The sequence below is a fragment of the Loxodonta africana genome, chromosome 9, assembly GCF_030014295.1.
Source record: "Loxodonta africana isolate mLoxAfr1 chromosome 9, mLoxAfr1.hap2, whole genome shotgun sequence".
NCBI classification, from domain to species: domain Eukaryota; kingdom Metazoa; phylum Chordata; class Mammalia; order Proboscidea; family Elephantidae; genus Loxodonta; species Loxodonta africana.
The window spans coordinates 77,931,870-77,954,091 of NC_087350.1; the positions used below are offsets into that span (position 1 = coordinate 77,931,870).

The 22,222-nt window shown below is 45.5% G+C and overlaps 1 protein-coding gene across 4 annotated transcripts in view; it reads left to right on the plus strand.

Moving 5' to 3' along the window:
* Positions 1 to 22,222, plus strand: part of ANKS6 (ankyrin repeat and sterile alpha motif domain containing 6) — a 61,019-nt gene that overhangs the window by 35,761 nt on the left and 3,036 nt on the right. For 2 of the 4 annotated variants that reach the window (XM_010587806.3, XM_003407570.4), the window contains exons 13-15: positions 6,697 to 6,764; positions 9,652 to 9,768; positions 18,700 to 18,796. In XM_010587806.3, the coding sequence (XP_010586108.2) occupies positions 6,697 to 6,764; positions 9,652 to 9,768; positions 18,700 to 18,796 (282 nt within the window). Of the gene's footprint in view, positions 1 to 6,696; positions 6,765 to 9,651; positions 9,769 to 18,699; positions 21,487 to 22,222 lie in introns of those variants that run through there. The other 2 variants (XM_010587807.3, XM_064291675.1) reach the window with 2 other exon arrangements.

The following is a 22,222-nucleotide window of genomic DNA, read 5'->3' on the forward strand; positions in this document are numbered from 1 at the left end:
TAAAATGAAATCCATGACAACTTCAGTCTTTTTTCCATTTATCATGATGTTACTTATTGGTCCAGTTGTGAGGATTTTTGTTTTGTTTATGTTGCGGCGTAATCCATACTGAAGGCTGTGGTCTTTAAGCTTCATCAGTAAGTGCTTCAAGCCCTCTTTGATTTCAGCAAGCAAGGCTATGTCATTTGCATATCACAGGTTGTTAATGAGTCTTCCTCCAATCCTGATGCCACATTCTTCTTCATATAGTCCAGCTTCTTGGATTATTTGCTCAGCATACAGATTAAGTACGGTGAAAGGATACAACCATGATGCACACCCTTCCTGATTTTATTGACTCTCCTTTGTAGGTGACTTTTCGTTTTTCCCTAGCTGCTCTTAAAATTCTCTCCTTATCTTTGGTTTTGGCAACTTTGATTATAATATGTCTTGGTGACTTTCTTTTAAAATCTACCTTATGTGGAGTTTGATGAGCATCTTGGATAGATATCTTCTTATCTTTCACGATATCAGGAAAGTTTTCTGCCAGCAAATCTTCAACAACTCTCTCTGTATTTTCTGTTATCCTGCCCTGTTCTGGTACTCCAATCACTTGTAGGTTATTTCTTTTGATAGAGCCCCACATGATTCTTAAGGTTTCTTCATTTTTTTTAATTCTTTTATCTGATTTTTCTTCAAATATATTGGTGCTGAGTGCTTTATCTTCAAGTTCACAAATTCTGCTTCCACTTCCTCTGTTCTGCTCCTCTGACTTTCTATTGAATTGTCTACTTCTGTAATTTTATTGTTAATCTTCTGAATTTCTGATTACTATCTGTCTATGGATTTTTCCAGCTTATTAAATTTTTCATTATGTTCCTGAATAATCGTCTTAATTTCTTCAGTTGCTTTATGTGTGTGTTCCTTGGCTTGTTCTGCATATTGCCTGATTTCTTTCCTGATGTCTTGAAGGGTTCTGTATATTAAACTTTTGTGTTCTGCCTCTGGTAATTCCAGGAAGGCACTTTCATCTAGAAGATCCCTGGATTCTTTGTTTTGCGAGCTTGTTGAGGCGATCATGGTCTGTTCCTTTATGTGACTTGAGTGCTGCTTTTCTCAGTGGTTCATCAAAATCCCAGGGTTAAAGGTCATGCCCTGGCTTGGCTGTATTTGCAAGGCTTTGGGTCATTTGCACATCCTTGATCATCTCTGTCTATGGGGGAGGAACGTGCTGATTGGCCAGGCCTGAGTCATGTGTCTGCCTTTGGAGCTGCAGTTGCAGTCTGCCCTCCTGATGCTGTGGACCGCAAGTGAGAGAGAAGTGGTCCCTCAAAGGAGGGAGGGGGAAGAATACGGGCAAGCAAAACCAATCAGTGTCCACCACAACCGGGAGAACTTCGGGACCTGCATGTGTGCACGCTCTCCTGTGAGGCTAATGAGGAAAGGAAGATGGGGTAGACGTTAGGGCAGGAGGGGAGGCTTTGCGGGGGGGGCCCAGACAGATTAAGGAACGATTAATGCTCTCTGGTGGCTCCTGGGAGCTGGAAGGAGGGAGCTGAGCTTTGGTGAGAGGTGGGGCCCAGGTAGGTACAAACCAAGGAGCGTAAATCAGAGGGGCAGGTGAGGTCATGGAGCATGTCACCCTCACAAACGCATATTCACTTCTTGCAACTGCTGGGAGGAAAGTGTGGAGCAGTTTCTGCTGAGCAAGTGATGAAAAGTTGAAATCAACTGCACAGGCTCCAGTTTGGTGAGTTGATGCATGCTGCTGTTGATATCCCCTCTATTTGGCAACTGTTTTTATCATCTTTTGGTACCTAGCGTGATCATTTATAGAGGCAACGTCATTCCTCCTTAACCATGTTTCCTATGTGGGGTCTTAAGGCACTTTCATCTGGAAGATCCCCTGATTCTTTGTTTTGAGAGCTTGTGGAGGCAATCATGGTCTGTTTCTTTATGTGATTGGATATTGACTGTTGTCTCTGAGCCATATGTAAGTTATTGTATTAGTTTATTTTGTGTTTACTTACTGTGTCCTAGCTTCTTGCTTTATTTTATTTTGATACACCCAAATGGGTTGCTTGAGTGAGCCAGCTTGATTATTTTCACCTTTGAAACTCTGACGTCCTGTCCCCAGGTGGCTAGAGCTATTATCAGGTATATCAGTCGAGGAGTCATTCATCTTTCTTGTATGGATTCAGCTCAGGTGTCCAGGTAGCTACTCATCAAGTGTGTGGTACAGGCTCTATCCTGCAATCTTAGAGGGGCAGGGGTGATTAGTGTATGTACCAGTATCTGGTTGCAGCAGGGGGTCACGCGTTGAACAAGGCAGGGGGCTGAGAATCATCCCCCAAGTGTTTCTGAGGAAAGCACATCCCTGTTCCCTAGAGCACACAGGTGGATGGGTTCTGCATACAGACTATGGGCACCCAAAGTTTTTGGTTGTAAGGACGGGGAGGTACCAGTTATCCTTGGACCCCTGTCATGGGGTGGTGGGTGACCTGAGTGGAGCCACTGGTCCTTAGGCCCCTGATGTGGGTAGGTGAGGACCCTGTTTAATAGGCAAAGTGGTGTCAAACATTAAACACCCACCTCTGCACTGCAGAGCTGAAACAGTTGTAGTCTGCCAACAAAGGCCTGTTCTCCTGGAATAGGCCCACACAGGTCCGTGCAGGGGGGAAAGGTACTAAAAGTCCACGGACTGGTTATGCCTGGACAGGAGCCGCTTCTGTCCGGAGCACCTCGGGTTAGTGGAGCTGGCAAATTATCTTTTCCCCCACCTGTGAGTTTATTCCTTCTCCAAGGCCAGAAGAATGGCTCTAGGTGCTCAACAGGGCCTATCTCAGGCCCAGGAAAATCAGCTGCTAAAGTCAGCTTGGGGCGGGGAGTGCAGTAAAATATATGCAGGTACTTAGCTTTTGCCGAGAGCACCATTCTTCTCTGGTTCCGGAGATGTGAGTAGGGTTTGTGGCTGGATGCTTCTCCCTGAGGAAACTTTGGCCGAACACTAGTACCAGCCCACCACCTGAGGGCTTCCAGTGATTCAGGTCCGGTAACTCCTTTCTGCTTCTGAACCGTCTCTTCCTCCCCTTGCTGCTCAGTTTATTTTCTAACTTTGCCTTTGATGTTCAGGGCTCCTCACTTTTCATAAATATACCTATTTCACTTGTTTTTTTGGGTCTTTGTTTTAAGAGGACTTGCTGGAAGCGTCTGTCTATTCCGCCATCTTGGCCCCGCCTCTCCCTTGCTAATTTTAAACCATGCAGTATCCCTTGTTCAGTTTGAACAGCTGCTTCGTGGTCTATGTGCAGGTTCCACATGAGCAGAATTAAGTGTTCTGTAATTCCTATTCTTTGCAACATTATCCATAATTTGTTACGATCCACAGAGTCAAATGCCTTTGCATAGTCAATAAAACACGGGTAAACATCTTTCTGATATTCTCTGCTTTCAGCCAAAATCCGTCTGACATCAACGATGATAGCCCTCATTGCACATCCTCTTCTGAATCTGGCTTGAATTTCTGGCAGTTCCCTGTTGATATTCTGCTGCAACTGTTTTTGAATGATCTTCAGCAAAATTTTAACTTGCGGGTGATGGTGATGATACTGTTCGATAATTTCCACATTCCGTCGGATCACCTTTCTTTGGAATAGGCACAAATATGAGTATCTTCCAGTCAGTTGGCCAGGTAGCGGTCTTCCAAATTTCTTGGCATAGACGTGTAGCACTTCCAGCTTTGTATAAATTTGTTGAAACATCTCAATTGGTATTCTGTCAATTCCTGGAATCTTGTTTTTCACCACTGTCTTCAGTGCAGCTTGGACTTCTTCCTTCAGTAGCATCGATTCTTGATCATATGCTAACTCCTGAAATGGTTGAATGTCAACCAGTTCTTTTTGTTACAGTGACTGTATGTATTCCTTCCATCCTCTTTTGGTGCTTCCTGCATCGTTCTGTGTTTTGCCCATAGAATCCTTCAATATTGCAACACAAGACTTGAATTTTTTCCTCAGTTCTTTCAGGTTTAGAAATGCCGAGTGTGTGCTTCCTTTTTGGTTTTCTAACTCCAGGTCTTTGTCCTTATAATACTTTGTCTTCTCAAGCCATCCTTTGAAATCTTCTGTTTTGCCCTTTTACTTCATCTCTTCTGACATCCATTTTGGTCTTTTCTTTCTTTCCTGTCTTTTTCATGACCTTTTGCTTTCTGCATGTTATGATGTCCTTGATGTCATCCCACAACTCATCTGGTCTTCTGTCATTAGTGTTCAGTGCATCAAATCTGTTCTTGAGATGGTCTCTATATTCAGGTGGGATATACTCAAGGTCATACTTTGGCTCTTGTGGACTTGTCTTAGTCTGGAAGCACCGCTGAAACCTGTCCACCATGGGTGACCCTGCTGGTATTCGAACCATAGGTGGCTTAGCTTCCAGTATCACAGCAACACATCAGCCACCACGGTAGGATGAACTGACAGACGAGTGGTAGAAAATAGTAAACATAAAGGTATGTTAGTCATATTAAAAAAGAAAAGTGTTATGTACTAATTTATTTTACTGCACGTCCTGTTGAGGTTATTTAGTCTCCTGGCTGCGATACTATATATATTGTTATACTTCTACTGTACGTATCTCATAAATCTGCCTTCGGGGACATTACCTTGGTAGCTTAAAATTGGCCACAATTGGGGTGTTTACTCCATGGCAATCAGCGAACAGCACCAATCTGGGCCTGATTTATTGTTTTGTACCTTGCCTAGTTATAAGAAAGTGATGGAGAAAATATTAATGATGCATACAGTTAAAAGTCTCATCACGTCTCTAGCCCTTATACGTGAACAGCATAAAAAGTTGAGGAAATAATCTTCCGGTATTTGAAAACCATTATCTGACTCTGCAAAGTTGTTCACATGACATTCCAATATATATCTTTGCTGTTTCATTTTCGCCTTACATGTTCACGTTAAGAAGTCTCAGCCATCCTTCATGTCGGCACTACAACTCATTAGCTGCAGGTACAAGAGTTAGGCAAAAATCAATGAAAGCACTCTGTGAGAATCAATTGACTCTATGGAATTTACAATAAGGGATGTTGTATACTTTATTATTATTTGTAAATTATGTGCTACACGTTCTTTATATTGGTAAATTTACAGCAAGCTTATGTACATGTAAACATGCATGCATTTTGCCCCAGAGAGCCAGTTGTTAAACACTGTGGAGAAAGCCCTGTATCTGCAGGGAAAGCAGGAACAAGGATTGGCATCATGAAAGTGCAGTGGATTTTTGTGTGGACTGCAGCTCAATTCATCTCACACATACTAGTTCAGTAGCAGCTTTTTCGTGAAGCCTTCCCTAGTCCCTTGGGCTGGGCCAGCTGCTGACTCTGTCCCCAGAGTCCCTGTTGTTCACTTCATCATAGCACTCCTCACTGATGAGAGGCCATGGAGCTTAGGAACGGACCCGGGAGCTGGGCTTGAATCCCTACTGTGCTAGGGACTAGTGGAATGTCCTCACCCACGATGTGATGCCTAACCTTTCCCTGTCTCACTCTCCTCAAATGTAAATGGGGACAGTAAGAGGGATTGTTGTAAAGCACAAATGAGTCATCCATGTACAGGGTGCCTGATGGTGAGTGCTGTGCATGAGCTTCACCCTCGTCATTGTCTTCCTGGCCACACTGTGAGCACCTTCCAGGCAAGGACCTTTCTACCTTGATCCCCAGCTTGCAGCAGGCTCATTGGTAGTCACTGTTGAATGAATTAGTGAACAAATAAAAGAAAGAACCCAGGCCTCCTAACCTCCAGTCCACTCTTCTTTGAAGAGTACCCACTGCCTCAGGGCCTTTCCACTTGCTGTTCCCAGTGCCTGAAGTGCTTTTCCCAAGGTATGCGCAGGGCCCAGTCCTTTTCTTTACTGCTTTAGTGTCACCTTATCACCCTCTGTAAAACAGCATCTGCTCATCCTCTGTTATCCATCCCTGCCTGCTCTGTTCTTCCTCTTTGCGTTTGATCTAACAGCCTGCTTGTTGAATCCCCACTGCCTACTCTGGTAGATCTCTGTTGAATGTGTGAATATGTATTGCTTCCAGCCCCCCAGATGCTGGTCTTGTCTCCTCCTTTCTTTATCCTACCTCCTCTGCTGTCTTGATACCCAGAACCTGCTCCCGTTTTCCCCAGTCTGTGCCCTCATGGGGAAGCCCACAGGCTCCACACACCTGAACCAAACGCCCAACTCTGCTCTTAGGCCTGCCTGCGTGTTCTCTTAAGTTCTGTCTCTGAGGAACTGAGGACTTGCTGGTGTTAATGTTTGCTGCAGGTGCTGCAACCAGCAGTCAAGAAATCATCATTTAAAGACGTTCTTAGGAGGAGGCAGTTTTAGTCCTAGCAGCTGGAGTTCCAACAACTTGAGGGTTGCAATCTTTGGGGAGCCAGCCCTGGCCGTGGCCTCATGCCCTCTTTGCAGACTGATTTGGGGTATCAGCAGATGCCACGGACGTGTGTGGAGGGGAGAGTGTAGCTGAGAAGCAGCTCAGGATCCATCTCCAGTTTCCTCTGCAGCAATGCAGCTTAGATCTGCTTTCTGGGTTGGGGTTCCTTGTAGGACTTCATTTGAAATAAGATTACCGCTGCTTTGTATGAAGGTTTGAAGACCATTCTTCTGATACATTTTAAAAGATAATAAAATGTGGTTGTTTTACATCCTTCTCTCTTGAAGATGAGCTGACTGGAATCCTTAGGAAATTATCACTTGAGAAATACCAGCCCATTTTTGAGGAGCAAGAGGTAAGGATGTTCTTGTTGAATGTCATTTTAAACCTACTGTAAAACAAAACAAAACTTTGAGCATGTGGGTTTTCATCCTGCACGCCTAGATCGATCCTTTCCACTGAGACAGCTGAGAAAATAGAATTTGTGTTCAGCACATTTAGTTTGGTCATTACAGTGAAATGCTGGGGACCTCGTGGCTTGTTTTGTTGTAATAGAGCTTTGTAGCATCCAACACTGCTTTCTCTAGTAACGTTTGCATCTGTCCTGCAAGCATTTTTGCTGACAAGGATTGACTGGGAGGCCAGGTCAAAAGCAAATCCTAATGGATGTGTGTTAAATGTCTGGGTACAGAGTCGGTGTTAATTTGAGAGAGTTCACATTTGCTTAAAAGCATTCAAAATTACATTAAAAAAATTTACTGTTCTGGAATTTAATAGTACTTCAAAATGTTAAGTTAATAGTGGTCCAGCAGTTCCATTCCTAGGTATATACCCAACAGAAATGAAAACATATGTCCATACAAACACCTGTACACAGTGTTCGTAGCAGCATTATTCATAACAGCCAAAAGGTGGAAACAACCCATATGTCCCTCAGCTGGTGAGTGGATTGAAATACATGGTATGTCTATGCAGTGGAATATTATTCAACAATAAAAATGAACAAAGTATGATACATGCCACAACATGAATGAACCTTGAAAACATGACATGACACTACGTGAACGAAGCCAGTTACAAAGGCCACATGTTATATGGTCCCATTTATATGGAAGGTCCAGAATAAGCAAATCTATAGAGACGGAAAGTAGATTGACGAGTGGTTTCCCAGGGCTCAGAAGAGGAGGGGATGAGGGTGACTACTTAATGGGTGTGGGGTTTCTTAGTGGGGTGATAAAAATATCCTAAAATTGATTGTTGTGATGGTTGAGTAACTCTGTGACTATACTAAAAATTATGAATTATATACTTAAATGGGTGAATTGCATGGTGTATGAATTATATCTCAATAAAACTGTTTGAAAATTTACTGTTTTAGATAAATAAAAACAACCCTGCAGGCCCAGTAATCACTGGTTAGACACCCCTGTGTCCAGCTCGGTACACGAAGGCCTCATAGTTACCGCAGCAGACATTAGAATCACTCATTGCCCCCAGCAAGCTTGGGATCCAGTGGGGGAGTTTGTATTTTTGTTCAGGAAACAGGCGAGAGTTGCAGTGGCTTTCTTTATCAGTTTGGTTTTCTGTTGTATCCAGTCTGCTGTCCCTGCCTCCTTGTCGTTTTAAAATTCAGCAGTGATTTTTCTCTTCACCAAGAAATTTTTCCTGCTCACTGATGGCCATCTGTTGCTTTTGTTTTATATGTCTTGTGTCCTCTTGGACCTGTGGTTGGAGCCTTATTTATGAGGCTGTCGCATTTTCTGTAACAGCAGCTTCCCAGTCGGGGAGGGTTCAGGCAGGTGACAGAGTCCCTTAATTCTAAGAGAAAGTCATGAAAGTCATGGCATGTGAATAAGGAGGCCACATCCCTCAGGAGAAGCTCATGAGAAAAACCAGTGGATCAAGCAGCTTCGATGTGTGAAAGACGATATGGCTCTGTGGATGAGAGCAGGGCCTCTGGAGCCCACAGCCTGCGTTCAAATCCCAGCTCTGCCACTTACTAGCCATGTGACATTTTGGGTGCTAAAAAAAGCTCTCTGTGCCTCTGTTTCCCTATCTCTAAAATGGGGATAATAATGTGAAGATTAAGTGCTTTGCACATAGTATTTACTGCTGTCATCCTCCTCTTTATCTGCCAGTGAGACTGGCTTCCCAGTGAGGGTGTGGGATTGGATTCTGCCTGGGTGAGGAGGCCTCTGCCCCCTGTGTCTGAGATGTCATTTCGCATACCGGGTCATGGGTGCACTTGCTTTGTCCGTGCCACTTTGGCCTTTCCTTCCACCCTGACTTGGAGGGGCAGAAAACCTGCAGTGTGTAACACTGTGTAGCAGGGAGCCCTGCTGGCCTTTCTCCAGGAACAGAGTCCTGGTTTGGGTACCCAGAGCCCAGGCAGGGATGAGACTGCTGTAGAAACCGAAAACCAAACAGCTTGTAAGTTCTGAGCCCTTCTCCACTTCTGTGCTCCATGGCTACCCTTTCCTTTATTGCTTCTGCTTGTTTACTTTCTCATTCTGTCTTTCCACAGTCTGCGTCTCTCTTGTTCTCTTTGGGGGATGCATGGTGAGTACTGCCATATGCCCACATTCTTCTGTGCAGTATCCAATGTTATCACTGCAGTAACTTCGGAATTAACTTTGTAATAGTCGGACATAGATTTTTTTTGCCATTCTAGCCACCCAGATCACGGTGACCCCGTGTATACAGAGTAGAACTATACTCCATAGGGTTTCAAGGCTGCGACCTTTTGAAGGTAGATTGCCTAGCCTTTTTCCAAGGCACCTCTCCGTGGCTTTGAACCACCAGCCTTTTGTTGGTAGCCTTGTTGGCCCAGTGGTTAAGAGCTCAGCAGCTGACTAAAAGGTTGGCAATTCGAATCCACCAGCACTCCTTGGAAACCCTACAGGGAAGTTCTACTCTGTCCTGTAGGCTCGTTATGAGTCAGAATCAACTTGATGGCAGCTGGTGGTGGTGGTGGCCACCCTGGCTTTCCTTGTGTCATTTTCAGGGTTTTTCCAGAATACAGCTGTTTTGAAAACCCCAGGGCTAGAGCTGAGGACAGTTAGTTTTCAATGAGATTTTTCAGCTAAACTTTAAATATGAAGTCAGGAACTAGAAGTCGTAAATAATAATTAACTCGCTACTAATAAGGCCTAATAGCTCATAATCATGGTATTTCTGCTCTGGGTGGGAAAAGAGAGGTGTGGCCCAGGCAGATGGCAGTGAGTCCCCTTCTCTCGTCCCAGGTGGATATGGAAGCGTTCCTCACGCTCACCGACGGTGATCTGAAGGAGCTGGGCATCAAGACAGATGGATCCAGGCAGCAGATTTTGGCAGCGATTTCTGAATTGAACGCAGGCAAGGTATCATTCTCAATCTTTTTTTTTTTTTTTTTCTGGTTTCGAACAGCTAAGATCTTCACCAGGACCCCAGGCCCTTGGTGTTCTTGAGAGCCTTTGTGGTAGTCTGATGTCATCTCCTTTGGCATAGCTGACAGAGAACCCCTTGCATGCTTCTCACGATTGAGTGCTTACTACCCCTAGAGTAGCCTGTTCCTTTTCAGACCTCTTTTCTGGTTAGGTTGTTTGTCCACAGATCCAGCTGAAATGTTTCAACCCATAGAACTAGGTTCTGCCCTCCAGGCTGTGGGGTCAGGAGACCAGTATCTCACTGTGTTACCTGGGGCAGGTCACACACCTCTCTGAGCCTCCCTTTCCTCGTCTGTAGGGTGGGTGCAGTGGGGGTTGTTCCAAGAACTGACATGCTTAGGAGAGCACCTGGTACACAGTGAGCCAACAATCACCGCTATTATTGCTGACAGCCCACAGTTTGGTCTAATGTTCCATTTCTCTTCCATCAGCTTTAAAGCCAGAGATTAGCACTGGCCTTCACCCAAACGGCAAAACAAACAAAACAAGACAAAAAGAAAGCTAAACATCACTCACAAACATTAGTTTTATGTGGCTGTGATTGGGCTATTCATCTTCTTTTTCCTTATCATGATAAAGTATGAATTTTTCTGTTTCTATTCCAGCAACAGTGTATAACACTTGCTAACCTGTTGGTTTTGCACACTTTTCCTAACAGCTTCCCACTTGTTGGACAGTAGTGTCATGACTGGAATTTTGCCATTATAAGTAATACTGTAATGGACATCTCTGCCTTTTTTCTTTTTCTTTTTTTCCCCCTGAAGCTGTGTTCTATAGTACAACGCTATGTCAGAAAGCGTGACCAGTTTTATGGTTCTTTTTATACATTGCCAGGTTATGCACAGAAATACTGAATAGTCTTATAACGCCAGCAGCAAATAAATATTTATGTAGTAATTTATCATTTACAAGTCATGTTACATGCATCTCCTCTGTTAATCCTTCCTGTGGCCCAGCCTAGCCTCACACTCCTTGTCTAGCTGGTGACCACTTCTGCACATTCTCCTGGCCACACTACACTGTGTGACGGCTCCTCCCAGCCCTGCCTGCATGGGAGTGGCTCTTTCTGTTGTGGTCATCGTCATCTTACTGCCTATTGGCCATGAGGTGACCCTTCAAGATGATTTTGTCAGCTTTGCTTCAGGCAATTGTAAGTCAAACATTTTTCCTGGCATCTTTACTATTTGTTTTTTTCTTCTCTGAAATGGTGTGTTCCTAAACATCAGTCACCCTGCCATGGGGACCAGACTGCCTCGCTTTACAGATAAGGAGCTGAAGCTCAGAGATGAGCAGTGACCCCCGACTCCCAGACCAGCGCCATTTCTGCTCTGCGGTTAGACGTGAGGAGAGGTAGGGGAGGTGGGCATGGATGGGCAGGTCTTGGCTGTTAGGAAGAATTATCACCCAGGAGGTTCACAGAAGGTAAGTAAACTAAGGCAAGCACCAAAGTCTTTGGTGCATTCATTTATTCATGAAAAAATAGTGCTTTGAGCTCCTGCCATGTCCCAGGTGCTATGTGGGTGTGGAGCACTCAGAATCACTGTGTCAGGCTCTGTGCCATAAAGACGTCACATGTAGTCATTCATTTCATCCTCACAAAACCCACTGAGGTTGGATCCCGTTTACGGTTGAGGAAACTGAGCCACAGAGAGATTAAGGAACTTATCCAAAGCCACACAGCTACTACGTGGCCGAGCCCGGATGGGAACCCACAGTTTGTGTCCTGGCTACTATGCTGTGCTGCCTCAATGTGACCCACAAGCACACATAAAGGAGAAGCATGTGAGACTGCAAGAGCTTCTGACTTAGAGTGGAGCCAGAAAGGTGAGGGCCGTGGAGATGTTCCTGAGGAAGTGGTAGGAGGGCTGAGATCTGAGGGAAGAGCAGAAGCCAACTGGATGAAAGGCGAAGAAGGAAAGAGCATCCCAGGCAGAGGGAAGCACATATGCAAAGACCCTACGGTGGGAAGGTGTGCCTCAGCACAGAGAGCAAGAGGCCTGGCTTGAGGGAAGGCCGGGTCGGGGGACAGATTAAGGCTCCCAGGATGGTCAAAGGTGACCCAGTCAAGTAAGGGCAAGGGGATGAGTGAGCAATGGTAGAGGACTGTGGCTGACGAGTTGCACGACCCTCCCTCGTCCTACCCTCCGGAGGCCATACGTGTGAGCCAAAGAGGAGATGAAGGTGGGGAAAGCCATGTAGTCCAGTCACGGAAGGAGGACAGAAAAGGTTCCAGATGTAGGGGCGGTGAGGACTGTGGAGGGCAAAGGAGGACATAACCAAGAGCTGGGTGCCGTTCAAGCCTGACCCAGGCCTTGGCAGATGGTCAGCACTAATGCTTCTGGAACCTTCCCCTTGCCATCAGGGCTATGACGTCCTTGGTACAAAATCACAAAAAGAAGACAGACTGGGCTGGTTTGCAAATCTTAGGAAACTAAGCTGGGATCATCAGAGTGGATGCACGTAACATCTTTTTTTTTTTTTTTAATTGTGCATTAAGTGAAAGTTTACAACTTGTTAGTTTCTCATACAAGAATTTACACACACATTGTTATGTGACCGTAGTTGCTGTCCCTATAATGTGACAGCACACTCCTCCTTTCCACCCTGGATTTCCCGTGTCCATTCAACCAGCTTCTGTCCTTTTCTGCCTTCTCATCTCGCCTCCGGAGAGGAGCTGCCCACTTAGACGCTGTGACATCTTAAGTCCCCTCCAAATGAGGTCGTTTTTCTTAAAGTTTATACACACTGGACTTTTTTTAGTTTTCTCTCAAGTTCACTGCCCTCCAACTCCCTGCTTCCCTAACAGTCTGTGTCCTGTACTAACTTCTTTCCCATAGTGTCCCTGCTGTACTGGGAGAAGCAGAAGACACACCTACTGGTGGTCCTCCTTGGGGGCCCGAGCCCCCAGCTAGAGATCTGGGTGTCTCTGACATGGTAGGCCAAAGAGACCACCTAATTCTACCTCGTCCTTCCCACATCAGCATCCGCCCTGCAGAGACAGACGCTTGTGCGTGGCAGTGGGTGCGAGGGGCAGGAGGCGACCTGAGCTGCCTTGCTGGAGAAGGGCCTGCTCTGCGGTTAGATGTGAGGGCAGGTAGGGGAAATGGGCATGGATGGGCAGGTCTTGGCTGTTAGGAAGAGTTATCACCCAGGTGGTTCACAGAAGGTAGGTAAACTGAGGCAAGCACCAAAGTCTTTGGTGCTTTCATTTATTCATAAAAAAAAAAACAAAAAACAGTGCTTTGAGTGCCTGCCATGTCCCAGGTGCTATGTGGGTGTGGAGCACTCAGAATCACTGTGTCATTATTCGGGGGCCAGCCGTTCCAGATGAAAGTGTTGGAAGTGTGGACCACGTATCATAGCCTGCTGTAGAGAAAAGGTATGGTTGGGAGAAGCTTAATATTAGAAAAATGAGTTTATCTCCTATTGCACTAAATCTAGGTTATCCTTGCCACTGTGTGCAGGTGCTTAGAATGAGCCAAGAACTCCTCAGGCTTCCAAGAGCCCTTCTTACGGCCCTTCAATGTCCTGGGCCTCCGCACCCTCCACACCAGGCTGGCCTGACCCAGACTTCAAGGTCTCCTGCCTTTTTCTGGATTGTTTGAAGGCATGAGCTTCCTCATCTGAGGGTCACACTTTTTCTTTCACAACCAAGATTGGCCAAGAGAGGGCCCCTTGTGGGTCTAGTGCTCTGTGCTCAAATTTGAGATCCCAGGCCAGGACACGTGAGAGGGGGATGGCTGGCATTCCCTGCCTGCCAGTGTTTTTCTAGCTGTTGTTGCTGGCAGGTTGTGATATCAATTAAGTGCATCACAAACAGAGTTTTAAAAAATGAAATAGAGTAGAAAATACTAACAGGCTTCATAGGTAGGGAGGGTAAAAGCTTTGGGAGTTACAACATGTATATATAAACAGAAAGAGAGAGGGAGAGGGTTGCGATATAAAATGCATTTCTTACACAATCAAAAAAAGTTTGAGTATTTTAGCCTAAAAACCTTCTAAGTGAGTATTAACCAAATATCTGGCTCAGCCGTAAAAATACCAGCAAAGCTTTGTGGACCCTGAGCCTATAAGTCAGGTAACTTCCGGTGAGCCACCCAGTATTTGAGCACTGGGTGCTGTGAGTAGTGTTACATGTTGAATAATATGTTCTGCTTGTTAGTTTGTTTTAAACAAATTACACATCAGAGAAGGATAGCCAAAAGTGATCGTTTTAGTTTTACCCATAGTTGGTCCTAAGCCAACTTTTTTCTGTTCCCATTTTTCCAGATCCTCAAAAGCAATGCATGTTTGTTTTACAAACCCTGCGCAGTACCAAAAGGGTGAAAAGAGTTTTTCAAGAAATCACAATCCAAACACTCAGAGGCCACCATTGTTCACATTTGGGCAAATTATTTTAGTGTTTTATGCTGCATGTAGTTTTTTCAATGTGGCTGAGATAAATTTGGGTGTATAATTCTACATTCTACTTTCTTCATTTAACAATGAATTTGTGCAGTTACCCATGTCTTTTTGATATACCACATTTGTTTGGACGTTCTAAAAATGTTTTTAACCCCCTACATGTTAGATACATAGATATCCAAACGTTCCATCCATAATGCTGCAGTGGACAGGCTTATGTATAAAGCTTTCTAATCATCTCCTTGGAACAGATGTCTAAAAGTGTCATGACTGAGTTAAAGGGTCTGAATCAAGGTATATGATACACACACCCAAGTTCTTTCCAGAAAGAGCCAGTGAGCATCCTCACCAGCCGTGGGAGTGAGTTTCCAGTTTTCACTGCACCCTTGCCAGCGTGGAGTATTATCAGTTTGTTTTCTAACCTTTATTAATTTGACAGGCAATAAAAGGTACCTTGTTTCAATTGGCTTTTCTTTAAATGCTAGTTAAGTTGAACATTTTTTTTTCTCTATGTTTATGGCCATTTGTTTTGTTTTTTCCTCTTGAGAATAATCAGCAGGTCCTTTGAAACTCGGGGGTTTTTAAAGGGCAGTTATCATTATCATCTTCAATGCAGAGAGTGATCACCGTTGTCATCCTCTGTAGCTCCCTCCTAAGGTTAGGAGGCAGCGAGTGCTGGAACCCTGTCTCGCCCTGACCTCATTTCTCAGGCAATTGAGGCTAAGGTGGTGTTTAATAATAAAAGTGCACGTCATCCCTGGTGTTTATTTTTCAGCCCTCTGCAGTTTGCACAGTTACCCCATTCATTATCAGAGGTTGAGCCACAGGACAGCCCTGGCAGGTAACATCATCCCCATTTCACAGGTAAAGAAACTCAGTAGAATGGGGGCATGCCACAGATAATAAGTATCAGGCCCAGGACCCGAGGGCCCTCTGACAGCACCCCTGATGCTCTGTCCTTCCACCCTGCAGCCTTCAGGTTTGTGTTGGTAGCATCCTGGTGGCATTTTTCAGCTTATCTTTTAAACTTTTTTTATAATTTATTTTGTTGTTGAGAGTATGCATAGCAGAACACATACCAATTCAATAATTTCTGCATATACAGTTCATTGATGATATCTTTGAAGTTGTGCAGCCATTCTTGCCCTCCCTTTCTGAGTTGTTTTCCTCCATTAACATAAACTCCCTGCCCCCTAAGGTTCCAGTCTAACCTATTGAGTTGCTGTTGTCGCTTTGATCCCATGTAGATAGATCTTAAGTTTTAGATAGATCTTAAAAGAACACAGTGCTCAAAGAAGACATTCTTTACTAGTTAAGCTAAAACTGCTGTTTGGTTTTAAGAAGACTTCAGGGAATATTTTTGGTTTAAGGTTTAAAAATAATCTCATGGCAATAGTTTCAGGGGTTCATCCAGCCTGCATGGCTCCAGAAAGTATGGATTCCATGAGAATTTGAAATTCTGTTCTGCGTTTTCCCCCTTTTGATCCACCTTATTTTAGGTTACTTGAAAGGCTCATCATAGAGGAAGAACCTCAAGTGCTTAGAAGGCCTCCTTAGCACTGAGGTCCCTTCTTGAGGGGGTGGAGAGGGGCCACTGGGGGCATGGGGAGCCTGTGAAATGTAAGAAAAGGAAGTTTGAAGTCTGGGCTCATTCAGTGAATGTTTTTTTTTTTTTTTAACTTTTTCACTCTTAGCAGAGAACAGTCTGCCAGAGATTATCAGCTTTTAATTTGCTTTACATTTAGGACCACACTTATTTATTGATTATATTTAATCCACGCTACTGACACTGGACCCTTTGTGGGCAGCAGCACAAGGCAGAGGGGTGCCTGCCCTCAGAGGGGTCATACCCTTGTCAGAGAGATGGGTATTGGGATGAACCCAAGCAATATAAGGTCTGTCTGCTGTCTTCACCTGCTTCTAGAAGTCAAGCTCATGGTGTGGAAGAAAGAGTTTATTTCACCATCCCTGAAACCTCTGCTTTGGAAGGGAGGGGGTTTTTCATTTACCTTGAAAAGGTTAAGGTTTGGTCACTGAGAGGAAGAGCCACTCAGGCTCTGGTGATCTCTGGTTACTGCTTCCTTCCAAACAACTAACTCTCTGAGTCTCCAGGGCTGACTGGGAGGAGGGCTGGGTGGAGCCACTGCAGGTGCTCTGGCTGGGCCCTCTGAGCGACTGAACCTCTCCTCCCAAGCATCTCCCACGCTGACTCTGTCTCCAGCACCCCCAGCTCAGCCGTCACCTGGGACAGCTCCACCCCAGCCTCAGCACAAACAGCACCTGCCCCAGTTTTTTGAGCCACCTGCGGCAGCCTGGCATTGTCAGGAGTGTTAGGTTCAAAGGAGGAACAGAAAATAAATCATGAGAGAAATTGCTCTTGCCTAGAAGTTTTCAAAGCGCCCAGCTCAGCCCATGTAGAATGCTGTGGAGCCTCCACTGCCTACTGGAGCAGCCTTGGGCAGGTCGCTTAACCCCTGCAAGCCTGAGGCACCAAGAAAACATACCTCCCATTGATGTGGGAATAAACTGAGATAACATAAGAGAAAGCTCCAGCAGAGGGCAGGCCAGGGGCAGCATTCAAATACTGTTCATTCACGTTCTTGGTAATCATATCTTTCAAACACTAGAGTTCATACAACTTTTTCTCAGCACTTTGCTTGGTTTCCAGACTCCAAAGTCTTTACGTGCTCACATCCTCTGTTGTCTCCCAAAAGATGTTCTGTGTGGTCTGCTTAGTCTTCCCACTTAGTCTTCCCATGGGTGGTCTTGAGGCAAGCCAGCCCCCGGCAGAGCCTCACCTGGCCAGTATTGGGTGGGAGGTGGCAGGTTGCAGGGGTGGTTTGTTCTGATCCCCCCACAGTGCAACCAGGCCTGTGTCACACCACGATCATTGTATCATCTACACAGAAGGTTGACATACACAGACACACTCCCCTCAGAAATACCAATAATAGCATAGTTTTTTTTACCATGTACCAGATTCTCATCTACAGCCTTCAGTATGGATTACACCTCAACATAAAACAAAAATCCTCACAACTGGACCAATAAGCAACATTATGATAAATGGAGAAAAGATTGAAGTTGTTGAGGATTTCATTTTACTTGGATCCGTAATCAACACCCATGGAAGCAGCACTCAAATCAAATGACACATTGCATTGGGCATATCTTCTGTAAGAGACCTCTTTAAAGTGTTAAAAAGCAAAGATATCACTTGGAGGACTCAGGTACACCTGACCCAAGCCATGGGGTTTTCAATCACCTTGAAAGTTGGAAAATGAATTGGGAAGACTGAAGATAAATTGATGCCTTTGGATTGTGGTGTTGGCAAAGAATATTGAATATACCATGGACTGCCAAAGAATGAACAAATCTGTCTTGGAAGAAACACAGCCAGAATGCTCCGTAGAGGCAAGGTGAGACAACATCTCACATAATTTGGACATGTTATCAGGCGGGATCCATCCCTGGAGAAGGACATCGTGCTTGGTAGAGAGTCAGCAAAAAAGAGGAAGACCCTGGATGAGATGGATTGACACAGCGGCTTCAACGACGGGCTGAAGCATAACACCGATTGTGAGGATGGCGCAGGACTGGGCAGTGTTCGGTTCTGTTGTACGTAGGGTCTCTGATTCAGAACCGACTTGATGGCACCTAACAACAAGAGTGGATTCTCGTCTAGGCATTACACACACACATCTGCGTGTGTGTGTGTGTATGTATATATCTAACTCAGTGCTCGTACCAACCATTTGAGGCACTTTTATTATCCCCATTTTACAGATTAGTAAACCAAGGTCCAGAGAGATTTAGTATCTTGCTCAAGGTCACCTGGCATCTAAATAGGAGAGATGGAATTTGAATCCAGGCTGTTTGATTCCAGTATCTGTGTTTAACTTCTTTGTGTTGCTACCTCTCCGCCAGTTATTAGCTAAGATGTTCTCCAAGCTTTTTCTTTAGAAACATCCACATTCCTCCTCTTTTCCCATCTCACAATGTGTGTGTAGGGGGCATGTTGCAGGAGTGGGGAGGGAAGTGAATCATTGAAAAGGAGTCTGAAATCTTTTGGGCAAGGGGGAGCAAAGGCAGTTCCAACTCTCACTCTGTAGCAGAAGAAAATTCTGCTCCCACTGAGTTCCTTGGAAATGTGAGGGCTGGAAAGGCTGTGTGACCTGGGGCAGGTCAGTCCTGCTCTCAGGGCTCTGCCTCCTGACCTCTTCCAGGGATTGGACCACTGGGTTTCAGAGCGCTGACGTGCTGTGATTGTGGGTGCTGTGGGAGAGTCTGACTCAGTGTGTTTTTATTAAACTCGGAACTCTTTCAGTTAGATGATTTATTTTCCCCAAGACGCCCATGGGTTTTTCAAGTATGAGTTGAGCATTAACAGCACTGTGTCAATTGAATTAATGGTTAAAAGATTTAACAAGACTTTGTGTCTGTTTTCAATCTCTTCCACAGGGACGAGAGAGACAAATTTTACAGGAAACCATTCACAACTTCCACTCTTCCTTTGAGAGCAGTGCCAGCAACACCAGAGCCCCTGGAAACAATCCCTGTGTGTGATCCTCCTTCCCATGGTCACCAGAGTGAGCTTTCTGAATCCCGCTTACAACCCTGTCTCTCCTCTGCTTAAAATCCTGCGATGATCCACGCTGCCCCTGGGTTATCTACTTTCGGGTCTTTGCTGTGGTATTTGAAGCACCTCATGATGGGCATGTCTTAGTTATCTAGTGCTGCTATAACAGAAATACCACAAGTGGGTGGCCTTAACAATAGAAATTTATTTTCTCACAGTTTAGGGGTCTAAAAGCCTGAATTAGAGCACCAGCTCTATGGGAAGGCGTTCTTGCTGTCAGCTCTGGGGGGAAGGCTCTCATCTCTTCAGCTTCTGTTTCTTGGTTCCATGGAGATCTCCATGTGGCTTGGCATCTGTCTTCCCCCATCTCTGCTTGCTTGCTTTCATATCTCATTTAAAAGAGATTGATTTAAGAGATTTTTTTTTTTTTACAATAATAGTGCCACATTAAAATAACAAAGAAAACCCTTTCCAAATGGAATTATAACCACAGGTATAGGGGTTAGAATTTAGAACACATATTTTGGGGGACACATTTCAACCCGTAACACCATTCCTGTTGCATTAGTGCATATGTTTGTAGCTCAAACAAACTCCAACACGGTGAAGGTTTATTCTCACTTAATAGTCCAGTATGGGTGCTCCTGGTTGGCCAGTGGCTCGACACAGCGATTCAGGCACCCGGCTCCTTTATTTTGTGTCTCTGCCATCCCAGGAGGACTCAGAGTCTTTGCTTCTGACTGGCAGAAGGGGAAAGGGACTGTGGAGAAGACACAGTTAAACCAGTTGCCATCGAGCCAACTCCAACGTACAGCAATCCCGTATGTGTCAGAGTAGAACTGTGCTCCATAGGGTTTTCATTGGCTGATTTTTTCAAAGTAGATTGCCAGGTGTTTCTTTCTGGCCTGTCTTAGTCTGGATGCTGAAACCTGTGTAGTATCATGGCAACGTGCCACCCTTCACTGACAGACCCGTGTTGTCTGCGCATGAGGTGTATTGACCAGGAACGGAACCTGGGCTTCCTGCATGGAAGGTGAAAATTGTATTACTGAACCACCACTGCTGCCTCTCTTTTAATACTATGTTCTTTGAAAGGGAACTGACCCGTGAGTTTTTTCATGTGCTGCTATATTAGAGTGGTTCAAGCTTTTTAAAATCTAGTAGCTTTCTGAAGTGTTTTCAAGTGAGTAATTCATTCAGCAAACAGTTGCTGCGTTTCTGTTATGTGTTGGGGGCACAGCGATGAGCCAGGCCCAGTTCTTAACCTTGAGGATCTCAACAGGCAAGAGAAGACATCGAAGTGGGTGGTCCCAACACTGAAAGGCAGCATAGCATAGTGGGAAGAGCTTGGACTCTGGACTCGGGGTCAGAGTTCAAATCCAGCCCTGCAGCTTGCCAGCTGTGTGGCCTTAATCAAACTTGGAGCCAAGTACTTGACCCTTAGGAAGTACCAAAAGGATGTTAGCCTTCAGAGAATTTTAGTCTTTAAAGGCACCCTGTCTTTATCTCCGCAAGCTGGGCTGGGCCATGTGCTGGTCTCCGTGGAGAGCCCTTTCTTCTCCACTGGCTTTCTGGGCAGTCGTTACTGCACTCCCCAGCGCCTTATAGTGTTCACCCTCTGCCTGCCTGCCATCCCTGGGCACCTTTCCTCTCCACCCTCACCTTTCCACCTGCTGATGCTGCCATTCCACCTGACTAAAGACAAAGCGAATTTTATTTTAGCCATTATTGACAGACATCTTTTGAAATATTCCTCACGTTTCAGTCTTCTTTAAGGAGACATGTTCATTGAGCACCTACTGTGTGCCAGCAGCTTTTTCACATTGTCATTTCATCCGCACTGCCTGGAGGCTGATGTTATTTGTTATTATCTTTATTATCTATATGTTATCTATCTATCTAATCTAGCTAGCTGTCCTTCCTCATCCTGCACACTGGGGAAACTGAGACACAGGAGCAAAGCCTCTTGCCAATTACATAGCCAGGAAGGAGCAGATCTTGGGGTTGAAACCAGACTGGTTGGGCCCCTGAGTCTTTGGCTCTTCCACGAACTCCTGTAGACTCGTGGAGCAAGAAGCATCAGGGATCTTCACTGCTTTCACTTACTTGTATGTTCAGGGGTTATTGATAGAGTTGGTTTGTTCCTGAAATTCCTGGTCCCACACCATATGTGCTTTGAGGTTTTATACCTGTTTTTTACTGTTGCCCCATTCTTTTCATAACCCCCATGTTTGTATGGGTTTTACCCAGCTTAGTTAGATTGAACACCCATGACACCCAGGGACTCCACTGGGGGCTAAGCTTTCTACAAATCAAACCTCCATGACCTTACCGGATGACCACAGACAAGACAGGGCTTATCGTTCCTGTTTTACGGATGGGAAAACCTCTCTCATATGTTTTAGTGGACTCAAGTAGTCCCACGGCTTTTTTCTCCAGTGCACTTTGTGTGCTGGTTGGTGAGACGCCCCTGGCCCCCATGACCGCCCCCTTCCAGATGACTCTTCCCCCACCCCCAGCCTCAGGAGACTATTCCCTCTACACCAAGTACCTCCCTTGCCCAGTGACCTTCACCAGCATTTCCCAAAGTATATTTCTAGAAATACTAGTTTTACAAGATGTTGATAGATTTTCAGAAAGCAAAATAAAAGGAGGGCATATATGTGAAAGTGGGTGAGGTCATGTGATCATGTAGATTTGTCAGACTCTGGGTTGAAGCCAAGTTACACGATAGTCTTTGCTGTGGGACACCTCAGAACCTTCAGCACACCAGTGGGCACTGGGCCTCTCCAGGGGGGCCACGGGACTTCTAGCATTTCCCCTGTGCATTTGATCACAGAATGCTTTTCCAAGGTGCCTTTGCAAGTCTGGGGTCCTGGGACACTGGTGGGGAAACTGCCCTGATTGAGACATTGGCAGGGTGAACCCTGAGTCCCTGGGAGGAGGGAGTACCCAGAGGCTTCCACCGGATCGGGCTCCTTGGGGCCCTTGGTAACCGCCCTCTCCTCTCCCCAGCAACTGTCATCGGATGTGACAGTGGGATATCTGGGTGAGGGAGTCTCCTGACCTTGAGGTGTCTGGCACACTGCTCAGAAGGCCCCCATCCCGAGGGTCTCTGAAGGGTGGAGGGCACTGTTTCTCAGCATTAGTACAGTGTGCTGTGTGGTATGTGCTGGGTACCTAAGCCCCTCTGACCAGAGGGAGGCTTCCAGCTCCTGCCCAGGCTCCTCGCCTCCACGCCAGACTGGTAATATAGAGGCCAGCTAGTTTTGCAAGGAGAATGCTTCCTTTTTCATTCTTTTATTCACTGAACGTTTACTGAGCACCAGTGTCAGCCCCTCACATGTGCTTTGGATCCAGAGATGAAAAAGACTCACCTCTGCCCTCAAGGGGAGGAGACGAGCA